The 21,735-nt window shown below is 42.1% G+C and overlaps 1 protein-coding gene across 1 annotated transcript; it reads left to right on the top strand.

Moving 5' to 3' along the window:
* The first annotated feature begins 473 nt into the window (after positions 1–473).
* SLC34A2 (solute carrier family 34 (type II sodium/phosphate contransporter), member 2) lies at positions 474–18,208 on the top strand. The gene is made up of 13 exons (XM_010157655.1): positions 474–576; positions 6,306–6,437; positions 6,538–6,675; positions 7,252–7,380; positions 8,248–8,391; positions 9,017–9,128; positions 10,599–10,794; positions 11,522–11,617; positions 13,166–13,286; positions 13,992–14,159; positions 15,540–15,656; positions 15,744–15,868; positions 17,473–18,208. Exons 1-13 carry the CDS (start codon positions 474–476, stop codon positions 18,046–18,048), a joined length of 2,157 nt encoding a protein of 718 aa, XP_010155957.1. The 3' UTR covers positions 18,049–18,208.
* Positions 18,209–21,735: the final 3,527 nt, after the last annotated feature.

The raw sequence follows: 21,735 nt of genomic DNA on the forward strand, positions 1-21,735 counted from the left end.
TGAGCACTGATAAGAATGAAACTCCATCCTCTGTTCTCAAAGAAGTTCTTACGTGTTTCCTACTTACACCGCTTTTTATCTGATTCTCCTTCACTGCTGTTCTTAGGCAGATTAATAGGCACCTGAGCAGACAAATAACAGTACTACATCTTCTTCGCACCCTTCTGACAGGCTTCTGAGATTGCAAAATATTTTTTGAAAATTATTATTGGAAAAAAGATTACTGAATGATCAGGCGGAGGGCAATTTTTCGGGCTGGAACAAACCGTTCCCCAGCATTCACATGAACACATTAGTAACTTGCACTTAAATGCTGATGGGACATTTTTTAGAATGTGATAAGTGTGAAATAGCCAGTAGTTTTATCACTCTTGGTTGCTGCCCACTCCTGCTAAAAAAAGGTTGATTGTGATCATTAAGTCTCAGGTAGGCAGTGCCTCTGGACTGTAAAATAGGAATGTTAGTGCGCAGTGATGAAAGCAAACTTTGCTCAACACCTGTCTATATATATTGCAGGTTGCAGTGGCTGCCCAGTCGATCTGTTCGCTCTGTTGTCTGGGAATAAAGAAGTGGTAAGTAAGAACAACTGAGACTAAGTTTTCTTTCCTTCTTTTTTGAACTTGTTTAGCTTATAAATCCAAAGCTCTGCTTTTACAGCTCAAGGAATGGCAACAGAGAGCTAATGTGGGGAACTGGAGTGGCATGTGAAATGTCACCCACTTGTTAGCATTTTCACCTTGTGTTCTTTCAACTGCATTTGTATTTTTAGGAAGAGATAAGAATTCATAGTTCTAAAACTAAACTGTGCTACTTTTTCTCTGCAAATAACTATATTTATTTTTATGGAATAAGATAAAGAAGAAAAGCATTTTATTAGCAGCTGTCAAAAAAACCCCACCAAACCAACAACCCAGAAATAACTACCTATGGCATAAGAATATGTTGTTTTAACTATTATTTGGATTGAAAAGAAGTGCGATTTTAAGTCACAGTAATCGGTGGTATTGGATACTGGAAAATGTCTGGGCTATGATTAATGAAACATTGGAAGGAAACACTGTCAGTTCGTGTGTTAGCATAGATAGTGTGTAAAGTCTGTGTGCTGCACTATGGCCGTGTCAGGCAGTTCTTCATGGAAACATTTTCTTATGCTAATTCAGTTTGATACACGGGGGTAAAAGGAATACATTAGTCTAATGTAGTTAGCTCAACTAATGTGGCAGTAGGCAGAAATCAACCGGTTTCTCAGTAACTTTTAAAAGCAGCTCTTCCATTAGATCCGTAAGTCTTTTTAATGTCATTACTTTCTGCTCTCTCGATTCTTCACTCTGTGTTTTTGTTCAGGATGGGGTAGATCTGTTGTATTTCCTTGTTGGTGGGATTATTATTTCTGCTGTTGTTTTAGTTTAAAACAGTAATTGTTTTATTTAAATACCTAGTAGGCGTTTCAAGTAGTTGAGTGATGTTTCCTGGCTCTGGCTCCCCAGTGGCAGTGTCCGGTGCTTTGTTTGGTTGTGAACACAAAAATTAACGTCTGGGATTTGTTTTCTCACTGTACTTGCTTAGAAATTAGTTCTCTTTACCAGTTTGTTTTATATGTTTTTTTTAGTTTTGTTATGTGTTAGATTCCAGCTTGTGAGCAATAGGTCTCAGGAATCCATAGGAATTAATAGTGAGCACAATGAACTTTTTTTTTTTTTTTAAGCTTTCACATATCTGTTTTTCCCTTCACTACTACACTAGTTAAAAGTTTACATCCTGGCTAAGCCTGCTAACTTATGCAGAGAAAAAGCCCCAAGGAGGTGGCTGGTGCTGGAGCAAAGACCAGACTCGCTCCTTGCCAGGCTGAATCATTGCCCCTGTTTATTTAAGTCGTCGCCTGTTCTCTTGCACCTGGGGCTTTGTGGCTGCCGTGGAACAGTTTCTGGGGCAAAACTGTCAGCTGATGTGAAGCTACTGAATGAATCCGTGCTGGCTGAGGGTCTTTCCTTTCCTGTCTCTATGCTGGAAATGATACATTTTGAGGGGACAAAGACAATATTCCTTCAAACTGCATATAAGAAGGGTTGCTGTGTAGCTTGATATTTACTCCTATGAAGAATGTGTGGTAAATATTCATATTTACTAAGTCATATAATCGGTTATCAGATTATCTGATAAATCCATTTTTAACATAAAAACTGTAGCACAGTGGTGAATGACAAGAAGGCGATGTGCTTTTGTAGAAAGGCTGAGAGTGAGCGAGGGGGGAAAGCCTGTCCAAACCCAAAACTTGATTGGGAGCTGCTTAAGCAACCTGTAGCCACAGGTACGGTCACGTTGCTGGTTGTTGCAGTTATTACCAGTCGGTTTTGAAAACACTTCTATTTTCTCCAGGACTCTTATATCATCTTGGTCTGACAGGGTCTGTTCCCCTGGAGGTGAGATTTCTTTAAGGCTTGCTGCCCCGTAGGTCTTGTTTCAGGCACAAGGTGGCCTTTCCGTGAGCTGTCACGGGTGGAGAGGTACAAACAATACCGGCCAGGCACATGCAAGCGGTAGTTCATAGTCTCTGTGTTAAACCCAGCAAACTTCAAATGCCTTTACAGCTGTTTCTGATTTAAAACCGAAAAGCACCGGGAGTGTAGCCCTGCAAGAGAGGCAGTGTTGTTACAGCCCAGTGAGTCACTGGGGGAGGCAATATGGGGCAGCTGCATGACACCCTGTGCTGCTCAGGTAGTTCCCCAGAGATTTTAACTCCTTGAAGTGCTGCAGTGAGAGCATCAGTATGGGTATAAAAACCACAGAAACCCACTTTGGCTTCGACTCTCTCTCACATTTTATTTCAGAATGCAATGCCATTGTTTTCCATCTGTCTCCCTCTTAGGAGTGGGAGGTTTCAGTTTCTTTCGGAGTTAGAAAGGATGTCACACATAGTTAGCATTTTCCGAAGGCGAGGAAAGACTATACTTAGAACGAAAGGAGCACACACGATGGTGTGAGAGGATTTGCCGCGAGGTTCACCGAAACGGGCTGGATTACAGTTTGTGCAGGCATTGGTTTTCAGACCTTTGCAATATGCATAGCATATTTTGACCTACCACTTTCAGGAGGAAACTAGCTCCCATTTCAGCACAGCTCCCAACAGGTGGATATCCAAAGCACCAGCGCTCATCCGGATGAGAGCTCCATGACTACGCCCTGGGTGCAGGCACCCTGGCCGGCGCCCTGCCAGCTAAGGCGGGAACCGGACGCCCAGCACTGAGACACCCGGGCTGGCACGGGGACAAGCAGAGCTCATCACTCCGGGCACCTCATCAAGCAATTGTGGCTATCCTGCCTTTGGGCCCGGACTGGTGTGTCCAGCTGAACGTAGCTCCTTGTTGTGGTGTGCGGCGTCACCGGCCCATCCTCTGCCCATTCTCTAACATGTTCCTTTGCAGCGTAGTTAAGTGTTCAGTGTTCAGAAGTAAACCACCATTAGGGTTTTCATTGTCATTTATATCTTGCGTCAAGTGATGTTGGTCTTTTGTACCGCACATGACGTCAGCCTTTCCAAAGACACAGCTAGTACGAGCTGCCGGGGAATAATGCAGTTAGCTTTGTCACCCACTGCTCAGCACCCAGGTTTTCTTCGGAGAATTTTCTCAATACATTAATGTCTGTATTTGGGCCAAGGAAGCATTCTTTGAAGGGAAAAGTGTAGAATGTAGATTATGCCGGTAGCACAGAGATTAATTAACAGTAAGTAGCTGTTACTCTAGCAAAGAGAGTATCAGGTGGCTGTAAACTATCTTCTCAGCTGTTCTTCTTAACATGAGTTGGGATCTGGAGAAAGCTGACAGCTTTGGAAGTGCTTCAAGGATCTAGATGGTTCTGCTTTCATCAGCCTTTGATACCAATCACACAGAATGGGCTTTTTCAGTAATACCTCTGCAAACCCAAATGCCCAAGGTCGACACTGTAAGGATGTCCGGTAATCAAGCCTACCTTCCCAAATCAGAGGTTGACTAGGAATCATATGAATAATTTTACATGCATACCTATAAAAAAACTTCCTCCACAGCGGTGGTCAACTCTCATTCTAAGTTATTTAATCACATAAAACAAAACCAGTAATAATACATGACGTACCTGTGGGATCCTGAGGACCTCAGGGACATGAGAGATGCTTATTATGAAAAAATGCCCTGCTGAATCCTCAAAAGGGGAGAGTTTATTTAGGAGACATAGAGGCTGTTTGTCTGCTGAAATTTTTAAGCTCCGTTTTCTCCAGCGAATGCATCAGCTCAGTTTCCATGCAGTGATCATGCAGGCTGAATTCTTCATTTCCACCCTGAGCGTAACAAAAGAGCTGTAACAGTACTGATGGCATCTCTAGGGCTGGTGGTATCCAGCGTATTCCGTGTCTCTCCATGGTGGGAATATGTTGTCAGTGCGACTCGCGTCTGAATTTCCAATGCATTTTCACAATTGCATTTCACTTAAGAAGCACTTGTGCTGAGCAGGGTGTTTTTTTTAGAGGTCTTTAAATGCTGAACATGTATAAATGAAACTTGTTTAACAAGCCAGAGGTGTTCTGTCATGGGTGGGGCTTGGAGGTTGTGCTGGCATGGGAGAAAACATGAGAATTTGCTCCAAGCAAATGGAAACCCGTGTTGAAACAAGCAAGAGTGATTTTCATCCATCTGTTCTGAGATCTTTCTTTGTGTATCTTGGGAGCTGCTCTGGATCTTACGTCACAGATAAAGAATGTGTAAAAGCATAGCTTTTGCTAATGAGATTGGAGAATAATTCTTCCTGCTAATGTGGAAGGGCAGATACTCTTTTCTTTGTGGAGTGCCAGAAAACAATACCCTCCTTTGTTACAGTAAGGCATGAGTGGTTTTGTGTGTGTGACATTTCTTCCCCAGCTAAAGGGGGAGAATTTGTGTCTTATTGACATAGGCAGGGAAAAAAACATTTTCACTATCAGCTACATAAAGGATTATGATTAAATGAGTGGTTAATTATACTCCCTTAGAGTGGCTGCTCAGTGCAGGCGGACCTTGTTTATAGACCAGGACACCAACTGTGACTCTGGCTGTTGGAGGTTGGCACAGGTGCCCTATTTCTGAGGAGCATTGCCGGTGAATACACCCACCCATGTTTCAGCGGGTGGATGCCAGGCGTGGCAGCTGCGGCACAGCTTTGCCCACCGCACCGACCGACCCCTGTGGCAGAGAGAGCGGGTGGAAGAGGCAGACCCAAGGGTGAGGCCTTTCTGGGCAGGGTTTACTTCTCCCATCCTTTCCGCTCCATTTTGGGTCATGCTGGCTGAGCTAACCAATAGCCTTACAAGTCTGGAAAGGTAGAAAAATTGTCATTTATTGCCTCGGCTCCCCATGGCCACCTTCCCCCACTTTCATGTCCCTCCGGTACTGGTGAAGTAAGTAAGTAGGTCTTTCCAGGTTTTGGTTCAAGGCACAGCTGGCTTCTCCTCTTGCACCTGGGCTAGGTCTGTCACATGTGCTTGTACCTGTGCCGGCAGGATTTGGCCATGTGATGTCTTATATTTTAAGTTGTTATTGGTTAATATTACAAGGCATGTCAAATCTATTCATCAGGGTCAGGAAGGAAGAGGTTCAGAAGGCAGAGACCCCCTGTGAGATGGGGGAACCTGACCTTGCTGTTGCTAACTCAGCTTCACCTGCAGCATCAGCTGTGGGTTACAGGCAGATACGGACCTGCGAATCGCCACTGATGCCTAATTACGCTCTTGTCCGGTCATTCAGCAAGCATGGGATCTTCCCATGGGACACACTGCGATCTTCCTTCACCTTCTCTAGGTTCACGTTTCCCTCCATGCTTCTATGGGAATGAACCAGTAAAGGCAACGAGACGATTTGTGTTTAGCCTGCATGGCCCAGACTAGGCAGTGCTTTAGGGAAGAACTTTCGTTGATAAGGTCTGTATATTAATTACCAGTTTGGTAAAGGCAGTCTGTTAAATCCAGAAGGTGGAAGAAAGTGAAACAGTCCCCTGACTTTTTGCCAAAAGGAGATAAAATGAATTAAAGAATGCCTAAAGTTTGGAAAGCAGAAGAATATTTACTTTCCTGACAGTGAAGTTCCTGGAAGTGAACAAAAATAAGGACATGAGATGGAAATATTTTTTTAATTATGTAAATGGCACAAATAAACCATGTGATTTAAAAAGTAATTGAGAAATCAGTTTTGCAAATAAAGGAATAATTCATAAAGACTCTATCTCTTATGCTCTTAATCATATTTCTCACATACCCTGTTGTAAATTGAGGATTTTGACTACACGTGCATTTTAATCAGCTCTACCTCGTTACATGTCACAGATCATGGCTCCCTGGCCTGAGGTGGATAAACCTGAAACTAATAACTATATTGGGGACTCTTCCAAACAAAACCAGAACATGGCTGGGAAAGAAGGAGAAAATCACAAAGGTAACGTCTGCTCACCTGTGAGTTAGAGATATGTAAGTTTTGGGAGAAGATAGGAAGTAATTAAACCGTGGGGGTTTTTTTTAATATTCTATTTCATCAGGCAACGTGGCTTCACTTGGAAATAAAGGGGAAATTCAACCTGCGTTTTCCACAATAGCCTTGATAGATGAAACAAGGCCAGAAGAAGATGACCCATGGGCTCTGCCGGAACTGCAGGACACTGGAGTCAAGTGGTCAGGTAGCCATTTCTCAGTAAATAAGTTACCTGCATTTATCTTTCCCATCACATTTGCTCTCTGTGTCTCAGTTACTTTTCTGAAATGACATTTGCTGCAGAATTGAAGATTTGAGGAGTTTTCAGATGCAGGCTTTACTCTCTGTCTCACCTTTCCCAACAGTGAATGGGGATGTTATATTTAGTCAGTTAAGAAGAATCAAGAAATCTTGGTACTTACCCTCCTCAAAACACAAGATGATATATGGAAAACAGTGCTAAGCTAATGTGGGTTTATATCCAGGGTCTTATTGGTCTTTCTTTACTCAGTAGGATGACTGTGTGAAACTGAGGGTCAATCTCAGACCTCATAAGGCTTTTGTCATATACCAAAAGTTTTCACATGGTAAAACTAGGTAAACATACTACCTGCTGCTGCAGTTAAAATTTGGTAAGGAACGACATTCTTTTGGGTTTAATCACACACTGGGGACACAACATGGTCTTTGATTCCATAGTTTCTGCTTGTGCACTAGACTGTTCCAGAGAGAAAACCAGATACACTAAGCAAGTCTTATGCATAATGTATTTGTTTTGCAGAACTGGATAGAAAAGGAAAAATCATTCGTGTACTCTATGGGATAGGGAAGTTCATTATGCTACTTGGATTGCTCTACTTGTTCGTGTGTTCTCTGGATGTACTGAGCTCTGCTTTTCAACTTGTAGGAGGTATGAAAACATCTAAAATAGCAAGAATAAACTATGAATTTATTTATGATTTATGTTTACATATAGATTCAGAGGAAAGTAGTTCTGATTGAAGACTAACCTTCATTTGTTTGAAAAGGCCTTTGTTTCCCAAATTCCAAAGAGCTGTTGATGTAGAGATTATTGGCCCCGATTTCTTAGCAGGTTCCTGTTACTTTAGTGACAGTTTACATGAATACATCTGTGTATAAATCAGTCCCATGGGAAAGACATTTTAACAAGGTGAAATATGAAAATTGCACTTTTGATCAAAGCATCCAGCACTGACATGTCCCCCAAACCTTTCAAAAATGAAAACTATTGAAATGTATCTTTTACATTTACCTGTCTCCAAGGGATGAATTCTGCTGATGGATTCAGAAGCAGTTATCAGGGAAATATGTGAGCTTGTATGGAGGTATTTGGGATTTTGGGAAACACAGAAAGCTACAGGAAGAAAATCACTCAGGATTATTAAAATAGTTTTCCTTGATGCAGTAACCAAAAATATCAAGGCAGAAATAACATTCAAATCTATGCATGTGTGGTTGTTAATCCTACAGCCTTTCCTCCGATGGCTGTGGTTCTATGTGGTTCTCTGCGGAGTTCAGTAGAGCTTGTTCAGTTGCTGAAATGAGTGAATATAAAGTATTCCTTGATAACTGAGAAACTGAGAGTTCAGGACCTGAATTTGGATACCCGAGCTACATCACCCTGTACATTTTTTTGCTGACAAGCATGGCAATATATGTAGTGATTAAATGGTTGGATGATCTTTAATTAATGCTCTGATAATTCCTATGGACTTTACCTTGCACTTCCCTCACTCTGAGAATATGTTTTTTGTAGGTAAAGCAGCAGGGGACATTTTTCAAGATGATTCAGTGCTGTCTAATCCTGTTGCGGGATTGGTGATTGGAGTTCTGGTGACCGTTATGGTCCAGAGCTCCAGCACTTCTTCGTCCATTGTGGTCAGCATGGTGTCCTCCACACGTAAGTCTGCTCACAGTGTCTCCCTAGAGATCACTCATAAGTCTTGTTCTGGGGTGCAAACATTCCCACCTGTGTTCAAGTTGTAGTAGCTCTGAGTGTAAGAGTAGAGACTGCGGGAAAAGATTTTCACAGCTGTTGCCCTGATATAAAATTTTAGAAGTAATAATAGTGGTAGTAGTAATAGTAACAATAGTAAGTCCATAACTGCAAAGAAAGTGATGGGAAGCCTTGACATTGAGTGCATTAATTTTGGAAGTATCTGCATACTTTTCTCATGTAGCCAGTTACTGATCTTCATTTGTTTCTGTGGCATCATTTCTGAATTCTGCATTAAGTAGGAAAATGTCTGGGAAAGAATAGATATTACCTTACTCTGGCCCTCTGACGTCGTGAAAAGGGATAACCATGGGCTGAAGTTTCAGTGGGGGTCATGGGACTATGGGATACCAAGTTCCCAGGGGACTTGATTAAATCAGACATACCTGGATCAGAGCGTCTAATCCCAATGACATCAAGGGAAATCAGGGTTCCAGTGACGTTAATAGATGTTAATTTTGATTGGATCAAAGAGGTTGCTGATGATCTGGGGTTTTTTCATTCAATGCTTTCATTTTCTGCTTTCCAGTGCTAACTGTTCGATCAGCTATTCCTATCATAATGGGGGCAAACATTGGCACCTCGGTTACAAACACGATTGTGGCACTCATGCAAGCTGGGGACAGGAATGAATTTAGAAGGTATTGAACTTAAACACTAGATCTGAAAAGTTGCTTTTCTCTCTTTGTAAGTTTCCTTCTATATTCCCTGTCACTACCACTGCCATCCAACCTTTCTGTTGACCAAAATTTGAATGTCTGGTTGGGAAAGTCACAAGCATGGCCATGACCAAGGTATAATGCTGTCTAGATATATGGCTTCATGTACTTGAAAAAAAGCATATTGGGTTCCTTTAACCCAGACTTGTGGTTTTGTAAGAATCCTCCATTTTTAACTGGATTTTGCACAAGGATAAATATTTAGCTGCTCCCACTATACTACCCACCTTTGATTATCTCTTAATTATGGGAGGGCTGTACAAGAAGTTAATATTGCATTATTTTGGTCTAGTATCCTTAAAAGGGACTTCATTGTTGAAGGTTTTTTAAGTCTATGGTAAGCAACAGCTGGTAACTCTAGAGAAATGAAGTGTTCTGGCTCTCCAATCTATACAGTGGCAAATTTAGACTGCCATTTGACATTATCACCGAGAGAGCTCATGGCTCACTGGAGATGGGCAGTAAACTTCGGGGGGGATATGAGACACTGGTACCTTGTCATTAGGGCATACCAGGGGTGTGAAATACACTTAGCCAAAACACATACCTCCAAGGTTTACTGTCCTGAATCTTTGGTTGTGCTATCGTCTGTCACTTACATTCTAACGGCGAAGTATCTTATTAGTATCTGGTCAGGAAAAGAATACAAATAATAATGAGAAAGAAGTTGGTTTTTAACATACGTTAACAGTGGTCTGTAAACTGAAGGTGGTAGCACTGTCAGTTTTGTTGGCCTATTTTGAATGTTCCCCCTGATTTCCCCTAAAGCAGTATGTCAGTAGGAACATAAAGGCTTAGCATTTCAAGGAATTTTTCCTCCACATCACTTAATTTAAGGAGCTGTGTTTTAAAACAAATACAGGCAGGTTGCAGAGAATTAAGAGGACCACAAGCAGCTATTAGGAAGGTGGAAAGGAGTGCCTCTGGGGGAAGAGCTGTGGCTCCTCAGGCTGTGGAGGAGAAGCTGGAAGGCAGCTGTACACCAACAGCTTGCAAGAACATGTGAGAGGCCTGCAAAGGGCCACGCAGTTGGGATTGAGTTGGTTGAGGATTAAAAATGTACCAAAAATGGGTGAGAGACAAAATAAATGTAGGCTGTACTGTCACTTCTTTCTTCAGACAAGTACTCTTGGCAGCTTTGTGTTAAGGCTCACTTTTGGCTTTTCTAGTTTGCCTTATTTCACTCCCCTGGCTGGATCTTTCACTTGGTGAACGGTGTGGAGACACCTTGGTGCTCTATAACAAAGCAGCTGTCTCCTGTGACCCCAGAAACGAAATGATTCCCCTTTTGAAATGGGCTCCATCCCCAACCGCTATGATTTCCTATTTCGTGTATGTTGTGCACATGCTATTTAATTAAAAACAACTCTGTTTTTTAATTTCTTCTTGCAGGGCCTTTGCTGGGGCAACAATCCATGATTTCTTTAACTGGCTCGCTGTGTTTGCGCTGTTGCCCATTGAAGTTATTTCTGGCTATCTTTACCATCTCACCAATGTTATAGTTGAGTCTTTTCATCTTGAAAGTGGTGAGGATGCCCCTGAGCTACTAAAAGTTATTACAGACCCCTTTACAAAGCTCATCATCGAGGTAAGCTCTTTCTCTCTTCAAGAAAACTGCTCACTCGGTTCAGTCACAGCTGATCAAATGCTCTGACTCTGGGGTGCTCCCACTCACTTCTTTGTGTGTCCTCGGGGTAAAGTTTGTTCACTGATGGACTCTTCTTATTATTCACATTTCATAAAGCCCCAGCTCTGTTTTTCTGTTTCTATTTACCCCATGTTTCACCTTAATGATAACAAATCTAGCTAGGAGGACTAGGAAGGCGGGTGAGGACAAATTCAGGCACGTGGAATGGATGGGATGGCAGGCTGTTGCCCAGACATTGGCAGGTAGTACTAGCTGAGACAGCCTAGCACATCCAGAAGATCTGTGTGGGATTTGTGTAGATGACACAGAAATGATGGGAAACTCGCACGCGTCTGGTGGGGCAGATGGAGGGCAGAGGGGATGTGCACGGCTCTGAAAATGACAGCAAACACATTTAGACAGTTGTGTCAGTGAAGTTGTTCAAACAGAAAGGTGAGATGAGGTGGAGGGTGACTTGGGGAGAATGAGGCACAGTATGTGTGCATAGAGTTGTACATTTTGGGGGGAGTAAACACCCACCTACCTGTTGGGCAGCAGCTCCAGTGTTAGAGATGGTCATGCAGGCTTTATGTGGCTGAGCTTCCAAAGGGAGTTATTTGAGTAGAGCTGAACAGAAGTGTGTGATGCAAGTTGGAATAATGCTGGTTTTCCTTTTTCTTTTTAAAAGCTTGATAAATCAGTAATAAATGCAATTGCTACAAATGATGAATCAGCAAAAAACAAAAGCCTGGTAAAGATTTGGTGTGTAACTGAAACCAATGTGGTGAGTATCATGCTAAATTCATTGTCAGGTTCCTCAGGAAATATACTACTGATCTGTAGCTGACACTGCTTATCATAGGATTGTGAAATTAGAATTTCAAATTAGTATTTTTTTTCAGCAGAAAAAGAACGAGAGCAATTTAACATAGTTTTTGCTCCACTTAAACCAAGGATATCATACCTGTGGTGAGCTTGAGCTGCTGCTTTCGGTACCATGCAGGCTCTTGCTTATCAGAACTGGTGGTTGGGAGCCAAGTCTTTTATTGCTTTCATATCCAAATGCCTTTAAAATCTTATACTCCTACTGACTCCCTGAACATGGAAAAAATCTGCAGTCTAGACCAAAGAAAATATCTTTTTGCCCACCATTTATTTATTGTTCTACCCAGCTTTAGTCTTACATGTCTTAGGGTGATCTGGTGGCAGCTGGTTATTTGCAGTTTTCTTGGAAAACTGCCCTTGCAGAAAGCCTCTGTGGGGCTACGTCCCATTGTTCTTCACCCAAGCCACAGTGCAGCTTGAAGGGATCTGTTGTCCACATTGACACCAATGAATATTTTGGTAAACTGTGGAGCTGAGTGTTTGGTTTGCATTGTTCAGCTAATTAACAATTAGAATGTTAAATATAACTTGGATCTCTAATTACACTATCCTGCTTGTTGGTATGTATAGAAAAGCAATTCCTGAAGTCCTGAGGCAGGAGATACTTAAGGACACACGGCAGAGGTTAAAATGAAGAGTTTGGGTTTTAGAGGAGCCCATCTCCTATTGAATGGTGGTCTGGGTGGCCAGTGAAATGCTAGCTAGGGAACTGGTGCCAGGAGCAGAGCTGTGCTAATGTGAAACTCTGCTCAGGTTACGCTGCTGGGAGCTTGGTGTTTCATCTCAGGGGAGGCAGGATGCACAGGCAGCTGTACTGCTTCCAGGCCCTCACCCCTTCTCTGCACTGCCCGGGCAGGCACAGCCCAACCCTCAGTGAGGTCTGAGCCTGTGAGTCCTACGGTCCCCCCACTCTTAGAAGAAGCAGCTATATGGAAAGTGCATTTCCATATACACATTTTTTTTTCTGTTTGTCTGTATTTTGGTTGCATAACTACTGCCCAAGCATGTAGTCAAATTACAAAAACACATGAAACCCCTACAAGTTTGACTTGAACTTGTTGGAGGAAGAGGAAAGTAATTCAAATTATTTACATTGGCCACTGTCCCCTCAGTCGCATCCCAACATGAACCTCTTTCCATGAACCCTGACGTCTGTAGCTAAGGTTCTTAGCTACTGATGGCTTGGTGCTATGGTTATTACAATGAGGAAGGTTTGGGGGATATTTTAATCTTTAAATATTGTATTGATTGACTTAAGTAACAGCACAATTTTAAGATTGCAAGAAATTTTGCCTTGTCAGTAATGTGGCACCAACTTACACTCCAGCATACAAATCCATCTTCAGTTGAGGAATGCTGAGTTGCAGTAAAAACCTAGACCTTTGCATGAGCTCTTATTGAAGGGCTGTAGGTGACTGAAGTATCTTCTTTGTCTGCCAATCTTCAGACACTGCAGAACGTTACAATTCCACCATCAGAAAACTGCACATCTCCTGACCTTTGCTGGACTGAAGGAAATTTGACATGGACCATCAAGAATGTAACTGAAACGGAATATATCAGTAAATGTAAGTTGTAGCGCTATTTCTCCTTAGGTAGTATCTTTACAAACGTCTATAGCTTTCTAATGGTGTTAGCAGACCACTGCAGAGGTGTATCAAGAGTCACTGGCCCGTATCTGGACACAGGGTACTGCTGCAGGTGCAGCCAGAGCAGCCCGTGCGCTGTTATAGCCGTACAGCTGGAGTTACAGGCAGCACCACCCTATCTGGCTGCAGTTGGATCTCTTTCCATGCTCCCTGGTATCAGTAATTGAGGCCTTCAGTATCATGTCACCCTTGCTCTTCAGGTGACTGAGAGCTACAATTACTTGGCTGTAATGGTTGCTTGGATATCTCCATCCCTACGCGTGCCCGTCAGGCGCTCAGACAGCCCTTCTGGGGCACACAGCCGCCTTTTGGGAAGAGCCGACCCACCGTCAGGCTAGGAGCACGCCAAAATTTCCACACACCGTTGTACTCCTCTCCTGTGTGTATGGTCAGCCAGCTCCTGCCTGCCCCGCAGGGGTGCCCGCTGTGTGTTTTAGTAGCATGTCCGTACCAGAGTCCTTCTTGCCTCCCTCAGACACAGCTTTTGTGGAGCAAGGGAGGTGCCTTTCACTCTGTGTGTGCTGTGGTTCCATTTTCTTAGGGGCATGTATGGAAACCAGAGCTGGGCTCGGGCTCACAAGTAAAAATGTAGCTAGGCCAATTAATTTTCCCTTTCTTTTTCAGGCCGGCATCTCTTTGCAGACACAGACCTGCCTGATCTTGCCATCGGTCTCATCCTCCTGGCTTTGTCCCTGCTTGTTCTCTGCTCCTGTTTGGTGATGATCGTTAAGCTATTAAACTCTGTGCTTAAAGGACAAGTGGCGAGCGTTATCAAGAAGACAATCAACACTGGTAATTATCTGCTTTTCCTGGTGATTGTTTTTAGGAATGACAAGGACACTGAACACATTTATTGATATCTCCTGTTCTGGCAGGTATTATAGAACAGTTTAAAGAAAACAGTATTAAACCAAAATCACCCCCTGCCCCCAACATTTTTTCTCCTCACCGTATTATTTTCTTTCTTCTAAAAATCTATTAGTGAACAGCTTGCTTGTGAACTGCAGCAGATTAACAGCAACAGAGACCAAAGTCCAGGCTCTGTTTCTTGATGTATAATCATTAGCTGTTAGAAATGTAATCTTCCCATCCTCAAAAGATAGCACTGAAGTGCTGAGATGGTGATTGCTTGCTCTGGCACAGAGCCTGCATGTTTCTTCTAAAGCAAGTTGAAAAAAAGTTTGTGGTGACTAATGATCTAATTCCCTTTGCTTGCCCAGTTCCACTCCTTAACCCTCTCTTCAGTAGGATAAGGCAGCCTGGAGTAGTGGTATGTGCTGTCTTTCGCTGTGTTCTCCAGGTGTTTTTTCAGCCCAGATCCATTGGGTGCAAATGTTTTATTTTTCACTTGACTGCTTTTTCCTCATCCTCCCTTGAATGGAGAGGTTAGAACCTGTAGCAGAGAAAAGCAGCTCTGGCCTGTCTCTGGTTGTGGTTGAAGAGAGGGTTCACAGAAATGGGGAAGGCAACAAAGTGGTCCCCATGTTGTCTTCTCTTCTCCTGGGCAAAGAACACTGTCAGAATCAAAAACGAGGGGTAGAAAGTAATCAGCTGCTGGTTACCATTCATGTGTGACCTCCTCTGTGTTCCTCTGTGTCTTCCTGACTGAGTAATTCCTGTCTTCTTGGCTCACTCATAAACCTGCAGAATACAGGGGGCCATTGTACCTTGTTTCTCTAGTCAATGTGATTATCTTTTCTTTCCAAGAGTTAACAACTGAATTTTTAGGACATGATCTGCTTGAAACTAGTTAGAACAAACAACCTGATTTTCTCGGGATGGTCTTCAGAGCTTTCCATCTGTGCAGTGGGTGCCTGGTTGCCAAACCCAAGGCACTCGAGAGACCTCGAAGGTGTTGTGTTGACCTCTGTGGAAACATTTCTGATACCTCATTGCATTACAACATAAATCCTCCCCTTGGTCATGACAAGTGTCTACCTAGTCTAGTATCTCTCTCAAAAGGTGCCAGTGGTTGAAGGCTGGAGAGGGAATACAGCGAACACAGTAACTTAGAGTAGTAGAACTGACTCTGACCCAAAATTGTCATGTAAGAGACAATGTGCAAACAATACATCTACAGCTGAAATGCTTAACAGTCTCTTTGCTGCTGTGTTACTGTTACATGGAGCATTCTGTTATCCTAAAGACAATGTTCTCCCTCTACTTTTTCAGATTTCCCATATCCTTTTACTTGGCTAGCTGGATACCTGGCTATGATTGCAGGGGCTGGCATGACCTTTGTTGTCCAAAGTAGTTCTGTTTTCACATCAGCTATCACACCCCTTGTTGGTAAGTTGTCAATACTGTGTTCTTTATCCCCGTGTTTTATCCTCTCTATCGCTCTGAAACCACTCAATCCTGTTTCTTTTCTCCTAGGCATTGGCGTTATAAGCATTGAGCGCTCTTATCCCCTGACCTTAGGAGCTAACATTGGCACAACCACAACAGCTATACTTGCAGCTTTAGCAAGTCCAGGGAGTACATTAAAATATTCGTTACAGGTCAGTATCAGCCAATGCTTCCTTGACTTCCTTTAGAAGTTGCAACTTTTCTGAAGAAAAACCTGACAAAGTTGACTCTGATGCAGATAGGCCATGGATGTCGTGCTTGATGTTGAGCTATTAATGGCAGCTCATTCATTTTGACTACTAGAGCAAAACACTTCTACTAAGCATCCTCAGGATGTTGATAAATAGTAAAATCTTGCTTTTATAAATTAGGCTTGATCTGATTGAATTAATTTAGAACTGCAGCAGGGTTGGCCACTTGACCCCCAAGTGTGGGGTCCCTGCAGCTTAGAATTCGGTGCCCACATCTCTGACAGCCCTCTTAGGTAGTTCCCTTTGAGGGTTACTAAATAATGACCCTAACTCTGTTCATGCAGTGTGTAGGGACTCCTGTAACCTAAGTGGAGGCTGTACAACCCGAAAGATGGCAAGCTGTCTACCTACCTGAGGTTGCAGTGAACATCAGGACATCTATTTTCTCATTGTAAATCTAATCTGAGTGGGTTTTATTGAATTCCTCCTTGCCTCAGACTATTTGAAAAGTAGGCAGCCTGGCTTTGGGTTCCCATTTACCACCCAGTAAAGAACATTCCACACAGAAGATAACATGTGAATGAACCCTCTACATCAAAGACTGGAAAGATAATGAAGTTTCCTTTGTGAGTAGGATGAATGTTTTTTACTAGCCACAATGAATTAAGAAAATTACAGAAGTCATTTATTTGTCCCCAGGCATGATAGAACAGATATAATCACGAGAAGATATCATCTTGACCAAGCTCAGATTTCATGATAACTTGCTGGTTTTATAACATACTTTAAAAATAAACCCCTGTACTTTCATGTTTACTTTAGTCTGATAACAGGTATAGAATGAAAATAAGATAAGGTGAGCAGGGAATGTACTGTTTTGTTTCACATGTGCTTATTCTGTCTAAGCAACTTCTGAAAGCTTTAGCACGCTCTTCATGCTTATTTTTTAAAAAAGCGATGTTGAAGAATGTGAACCAAATGATTATAAAAGTCCCAGGCAAAGTCAAATTCCAGGAATCTCCTCAGTGCCCTATAAACTTAGCTAATGTTTGGAAAATCCAGGTTTGTACCATTAGCAATTTCTCAATAGGCTGTATGTGATACCTAATTTACACTTTCCCGTCTGAAAACTTACGGATGCAGAGCCCAATAATGAGCCATTCTTGTGTAGTTCTCACGCCTTACTAGAAACAGGATTGTTTCCCAATGGCTCTTTGGTCTGTCAGCTTTATTTCTGATGGACTCCATTTCTTGCAGTGGAAAGCTGCATTTTAAGACTTCTCCATCTGCAGGGAGATATGCCGTGCCCTTTAGGCTTGCCTTGGTTACAAATGCTCTCCCCTGTTTGTACGCCATGATCCTCACAATGTTTGAGGTATGACTGAGTCCTTGCTTCATGCTAGGAAAAGCCTTGCAGTGAAATGGCACGAAAGACAAGAAAAAGCAGTGGGATGCAAGGGAAAGGGACACTATGGAGTCTTAATGCCACTGGAAGTTATTATCTTGTGAGTAGAAGCATTTAAAGCATTTTAGTTCATGAACTTCTCTAATGTTTTTGCTTTCAGATTGCCTTGTGCCACTTTTTCTTCAATATCTCTGGGATTATTCTGTTTTACCCACTACCTTTTACCCGGCTGCCAATCCGCATGTGCAAGACCTTGGGAAACGTAACAGCCAAGTACAGATGGTTTGCTATATTTTATCTTCTCGTCTGCTTCTTTCTTTTGCCTTTGTTTGTATTTGGTCTGTCACTGGCAGGCTGGCCAGTCCTTTTGGGTGTTTGTCTCCCCCTGTTAGCTCTTTTTATTGCTGTGATTGTAATTAATATTATGCAGTCCAAACGACCACATTCACTGCCTGAGAAGCTCCAAAATTGGGATTTCTTGCCCATCTGGATGCACTCCCTGGAGCCCTGGGACAATATGATTATGTCTTCACTCTCCTTTTGTGGGAAGCACTGCTGTGGCTTCTGCAAGTGCTGCAAAGTCAATGCAGAACAGGAGGGTGCCAAAGACAACCAGCTGAAAACGATGGAGGTTTATGAAAATGCCATTGCGATGGCGGATGAAGAGAGAGGTGGAAGAAGAGCACCAGCTGCAGCTTGTGTAGAAAAAACAGGCACAAACAACACAGCCTTATAGTAGTGGATCAACCCCTGTTAGCAGAGATACAGCACAGGACAGTCAGGCTCTTCAAAAACCACCTTGAACAATGGGCTGAGGACAGAATGAACATTTTGTTAGGTTGCTGCAGCCAGTGATCTATCACTCATCAAGGAATGGAGTCGAACAAGCTTGACAGAGTCCCTAGAAAATCTATGATCAGTTGAAAAGCTAATGACAGATTTGCTTCCAGAGGATCTACTATGCGGTACCTTCATCCTATGCTATCAGTAGCAAACAAAAGAAATCCTGATGTCGTCCCATGAAGAGAGGAATGAAAGGAGTGGTGATCAATTCAACCTTAATTAAAAACCAACCAACCTAACAGTGCACTTGTAGAACACCCTTTCTGACCTACTGGCTTATTCAGCAGAAGTTACTTTAGAATACCTAAAAAGCCCTGGAAATGGGAGGGTGAAAAAAAAAAAGAGAAAGAGAAAAAAACCCAAGGATCCTAATGTTTTCATTGGCCAGTTTGCAGTGGTCAAAATGGAAAATAGTAGTTTTCCCAGTATGGATAAAATCTATTCTATGTGTGTGAAATAAAACCGAATGTTTGGACATCCTTCAGAAGACCTGGGGGTCCTACTGTGGCCTAAAGGTGTGTGTAAGCCCATTTTCAGCCCACTCTGTCTCCTTTAACACTGGGGACAGGAGTAATCTTTTATTATCTCAAGCTAAAGGCCATAAAAGTAATTGCTGATCCCTCTGCCTGCTGAAGGTTAAGCACGGGGTTTGGAGACACTGGGCGGCTAGCAAAGGGCTTGATGGACTCAGGATGTGGTTGTGTGGCCATTCCTCTCTCTAGATGGTCCTCTCCAATCCTGTTCACCATGTAACCCCACAGTCAGAGGAACGGTGCAGGAGGGAAGACAAGTGGCCAGTGTAGGGGAGGAGACAGCCACCCACGCCTGGGCCAGGAGATCTGTGGGCAACTGTGGCTCTGTTTGGCCGAGCCACATGACCTTTCAGAGTAGCCGTGGAGACAACCTGGAGAGCAGATTATGGTGAGCATGGGACGTACGGTAACGTTGACTGGAGAGAAAGGAGTGCTCACTCGGCACTATCACCTTGCGCTCTGAACCACCCTCCATGGGAATACTGTGAATTTTACTGGCAGTTGTATATAGCAATCCAAATCCCAAATAAAATCTGTAAGTAGTGTAGTCACTACCCTGTGTAGTCAATCTGTAGTAGTGTAGCACTTGGTGGGAGGCTGCTTGTGCCCAAATCTTTCCGTTACTGATGTTTTAGTGAATGCTTGTGAGGTTGCTCTGACTCATGGGCTGACAAAAGATATAATTTCCGTGTCAGAAAAAGAGCATTTCAGACACGTACTGAGTGCTTCTTCTGGCCTTCAGTATCTTACACACCAGTGGGTACGGGATAGTAGCTGAAGTCCAACCACTAACGTTTAAGAAAACAGGTGGCTGAGTGTAGGCCAAGTGTCATTTTAAGCCAGTTTACATGGCTGAGTTTTAGACTGAATTTGTAATGGAAATGTGAGAAGACCCTTGGTTTAACGTGGCCACTCAGTGCTGCTAGAACAGATTTACTTCTGAACAGCTGATTTCTGCAAAGCTCTGGAATTCAGGAGGTTGAATTTGGCTCTGAGGTAAATACGTACAATTTAGAAGTGAAAATTGTTTTAATTTACTTTTTCAAACTGACATTTAAACTGGCTGTGTTGCCGAAGATGTGTTGGCAAATTGCACTCATACTGAGATTCCAACTGTTTCTGTAATTGTGAGCCAGTGACAAAATGCTTAGAATCAGAGTGAGTTTCCAAAAGCCTCTTGTTTTGGTATAGTTCTGCTCTTTTTAGGTTTAGTAGCAGAGAGCAGAGTTATGCCGAACTAGTCTTTTAAAAAAATATTTTCCTTGTCCTTCCTATGGTTGAAACAGAATCTTGTCAGCATCTGATTTTTAAAGTGGAGTTTTGGTATCTTCAATAATTCTTCGTTTTCTTCTCACAATTCTGGATGCTTTTGGAATCTGTTTCTTTAAATCCCAGCATGCGTTTCCCATGCCCTGTTTCTTTGGGAAAACATTAGAAAAATATACAGAATTCGTTCCAAGTTATCCCAAGTTTTTATTGACCACCCATTGAAAGAGGAAACTTTTTAATCTACTTGAACTCATTACTTCAACAACGTGCACCTTATTTTGCATCTTGAGGTAAAGCCATCAAGCACAGTGATAACAACCGTGCAAAAGCAGTTCTTACAAAAGAATCAGGGTAATAATTAATAGTCAGACATATCAGTACTTTATGGTTCCTCATTGTAACATTTCCCCTATGATACACTCAGTTCTTTCTCTCTTTGCTCCAGGCCATATTGTGCTATTGTTTTAGGCATATTCCAACAAAGATTTCTGTTTAACACTGGACAGCACAATATGCCCTGGCATATTTCCCCCCTACTCTTACTGAAAGATATTTACACTTTATTTATAATTATTTGAGTGTACAGATTTTTTTCATAAGTTATACAGAAAAAGGCTTGTGATTGTGTTATATATTACATATTTGAAAACTATGCAATGTTTATCTATAAAAATGTAAAAAAGAACTACTGTATATTTTGTAATATACCTTTTCAAATTGTTTGTAACTGTGTATACTGCATATTATGGAGTGCTTCTGCTCCATCAATTGGTTATGTGAAGATTGTTAGCAATGCAGAGGGATTTCTTGAAGATGAAGAATACCTACATACTTTCATAATAATATAGCTTAATGCACAAGGATATTGAACTCTGCTTTTCTAAAAGATGTGAATTTTCTGTAATGAGGATTTTTGGAAGTACATGGTTTCTAAAATACTTTTTTAAGCTCTTAAACACTGTATCTTTTAACTGTTTTGAGGACAGTATATGGCTTTAAACTTTTTGTCATGAATATTCAACTCATCTGTCCTTGTGCATTGAATGTAAAAATAAAGAGAAGTTTTAAAAAAATAAGATCTTTATATAATATCTATTTATATACATGTAATGAACAATAAGTATGTAGATGAGTTCTAGTCTGAGCTGATGCCATATACAAGAAATGGGATTAGCATCAAGCACTAAAGGAAACCATCAGAGGCCTGTGAAAATCTCCCAACATTTTCATATGAATGGGAGATTTTCATACGGAGGAAAACCAAAAGAATTGCTCAGTGCAATTGTGTGGGTCAGGATATTTTCTGACAAAGTGCTGCAGCTGTCCACAGTGAAGGTTGGCACGGGAGAGGAAAGCCAGGGCTGCTGTAACAAGAGGATGCATGATGAGCGGTAACAAATGATCTGTACCACTGTGCTAGGCTCAGATTCTCCTTTCTACATGAATGACAGCAGAGTGTTTCCAAAATTCTCCTTATACCCCATGACCTGAGTCATAGCTGGCTTATAACTGGGAAAAAATATCAATCTTACTATTTTTTTTAATGAGACGACCTATGGAGCTTAAAATTAAACAGACAGAGAGAAATAAAAAGTACTCTTTAAATGCCTTGAAGATTAATTTAAAAGGTCATTAGACTTCCTAACTATGAGCTCAACAGTAGCTGAAGAGCCAGCCCCAAAAGCAACCGTCATTCCCAACTATACCATATTTTAGTGAAATGAAGATAGCAGGAGTATTTCTTATAACAGGAATACTTATACACCACAGTGTAAACT

This window comes from Eurypyga helias, unplaced genomic scaffold, assembly GCF_000690775.1.
Source record: "Eurypyga helias isolate BGI_N326 unplaced genomic scaffold, ASM69077v1 scaffold28928, whole genome shotgun sequence".
Classification (NCBI taxonomy): domain Eukaryota; kingdom Metazoa; phylum Chordata; class Aves; order Eurypygiformes; family Eurypygidae; genus Eurypyga; species Eurypyga helias.

Excerpts from the sequence above, each read along its gene's own strand:
- SLC34A2 (XM_010157655.1), top strand. The coding sequence starts at position 474 with ATGAAAGCAAACTTTGCTCAACACCTGTCTATATATATTGCAGGTTGC. Across the intron at positions 6,676-7,251 it reads CACTGGAGTCAAGTGGTCAG|AACTGGATAGAAAAGGAAAA; the intron begins GTAGCCATTTCT and ends TTTGTTTTGCAG. Across the intron at positions 15,869-17,472 it reads CATTAAAATATTCGTTACAG|ATTGCCTTGTGCCACTTTTT; the intron begins GTCAGTATCAGC and ends TTTTGCTTTCAG.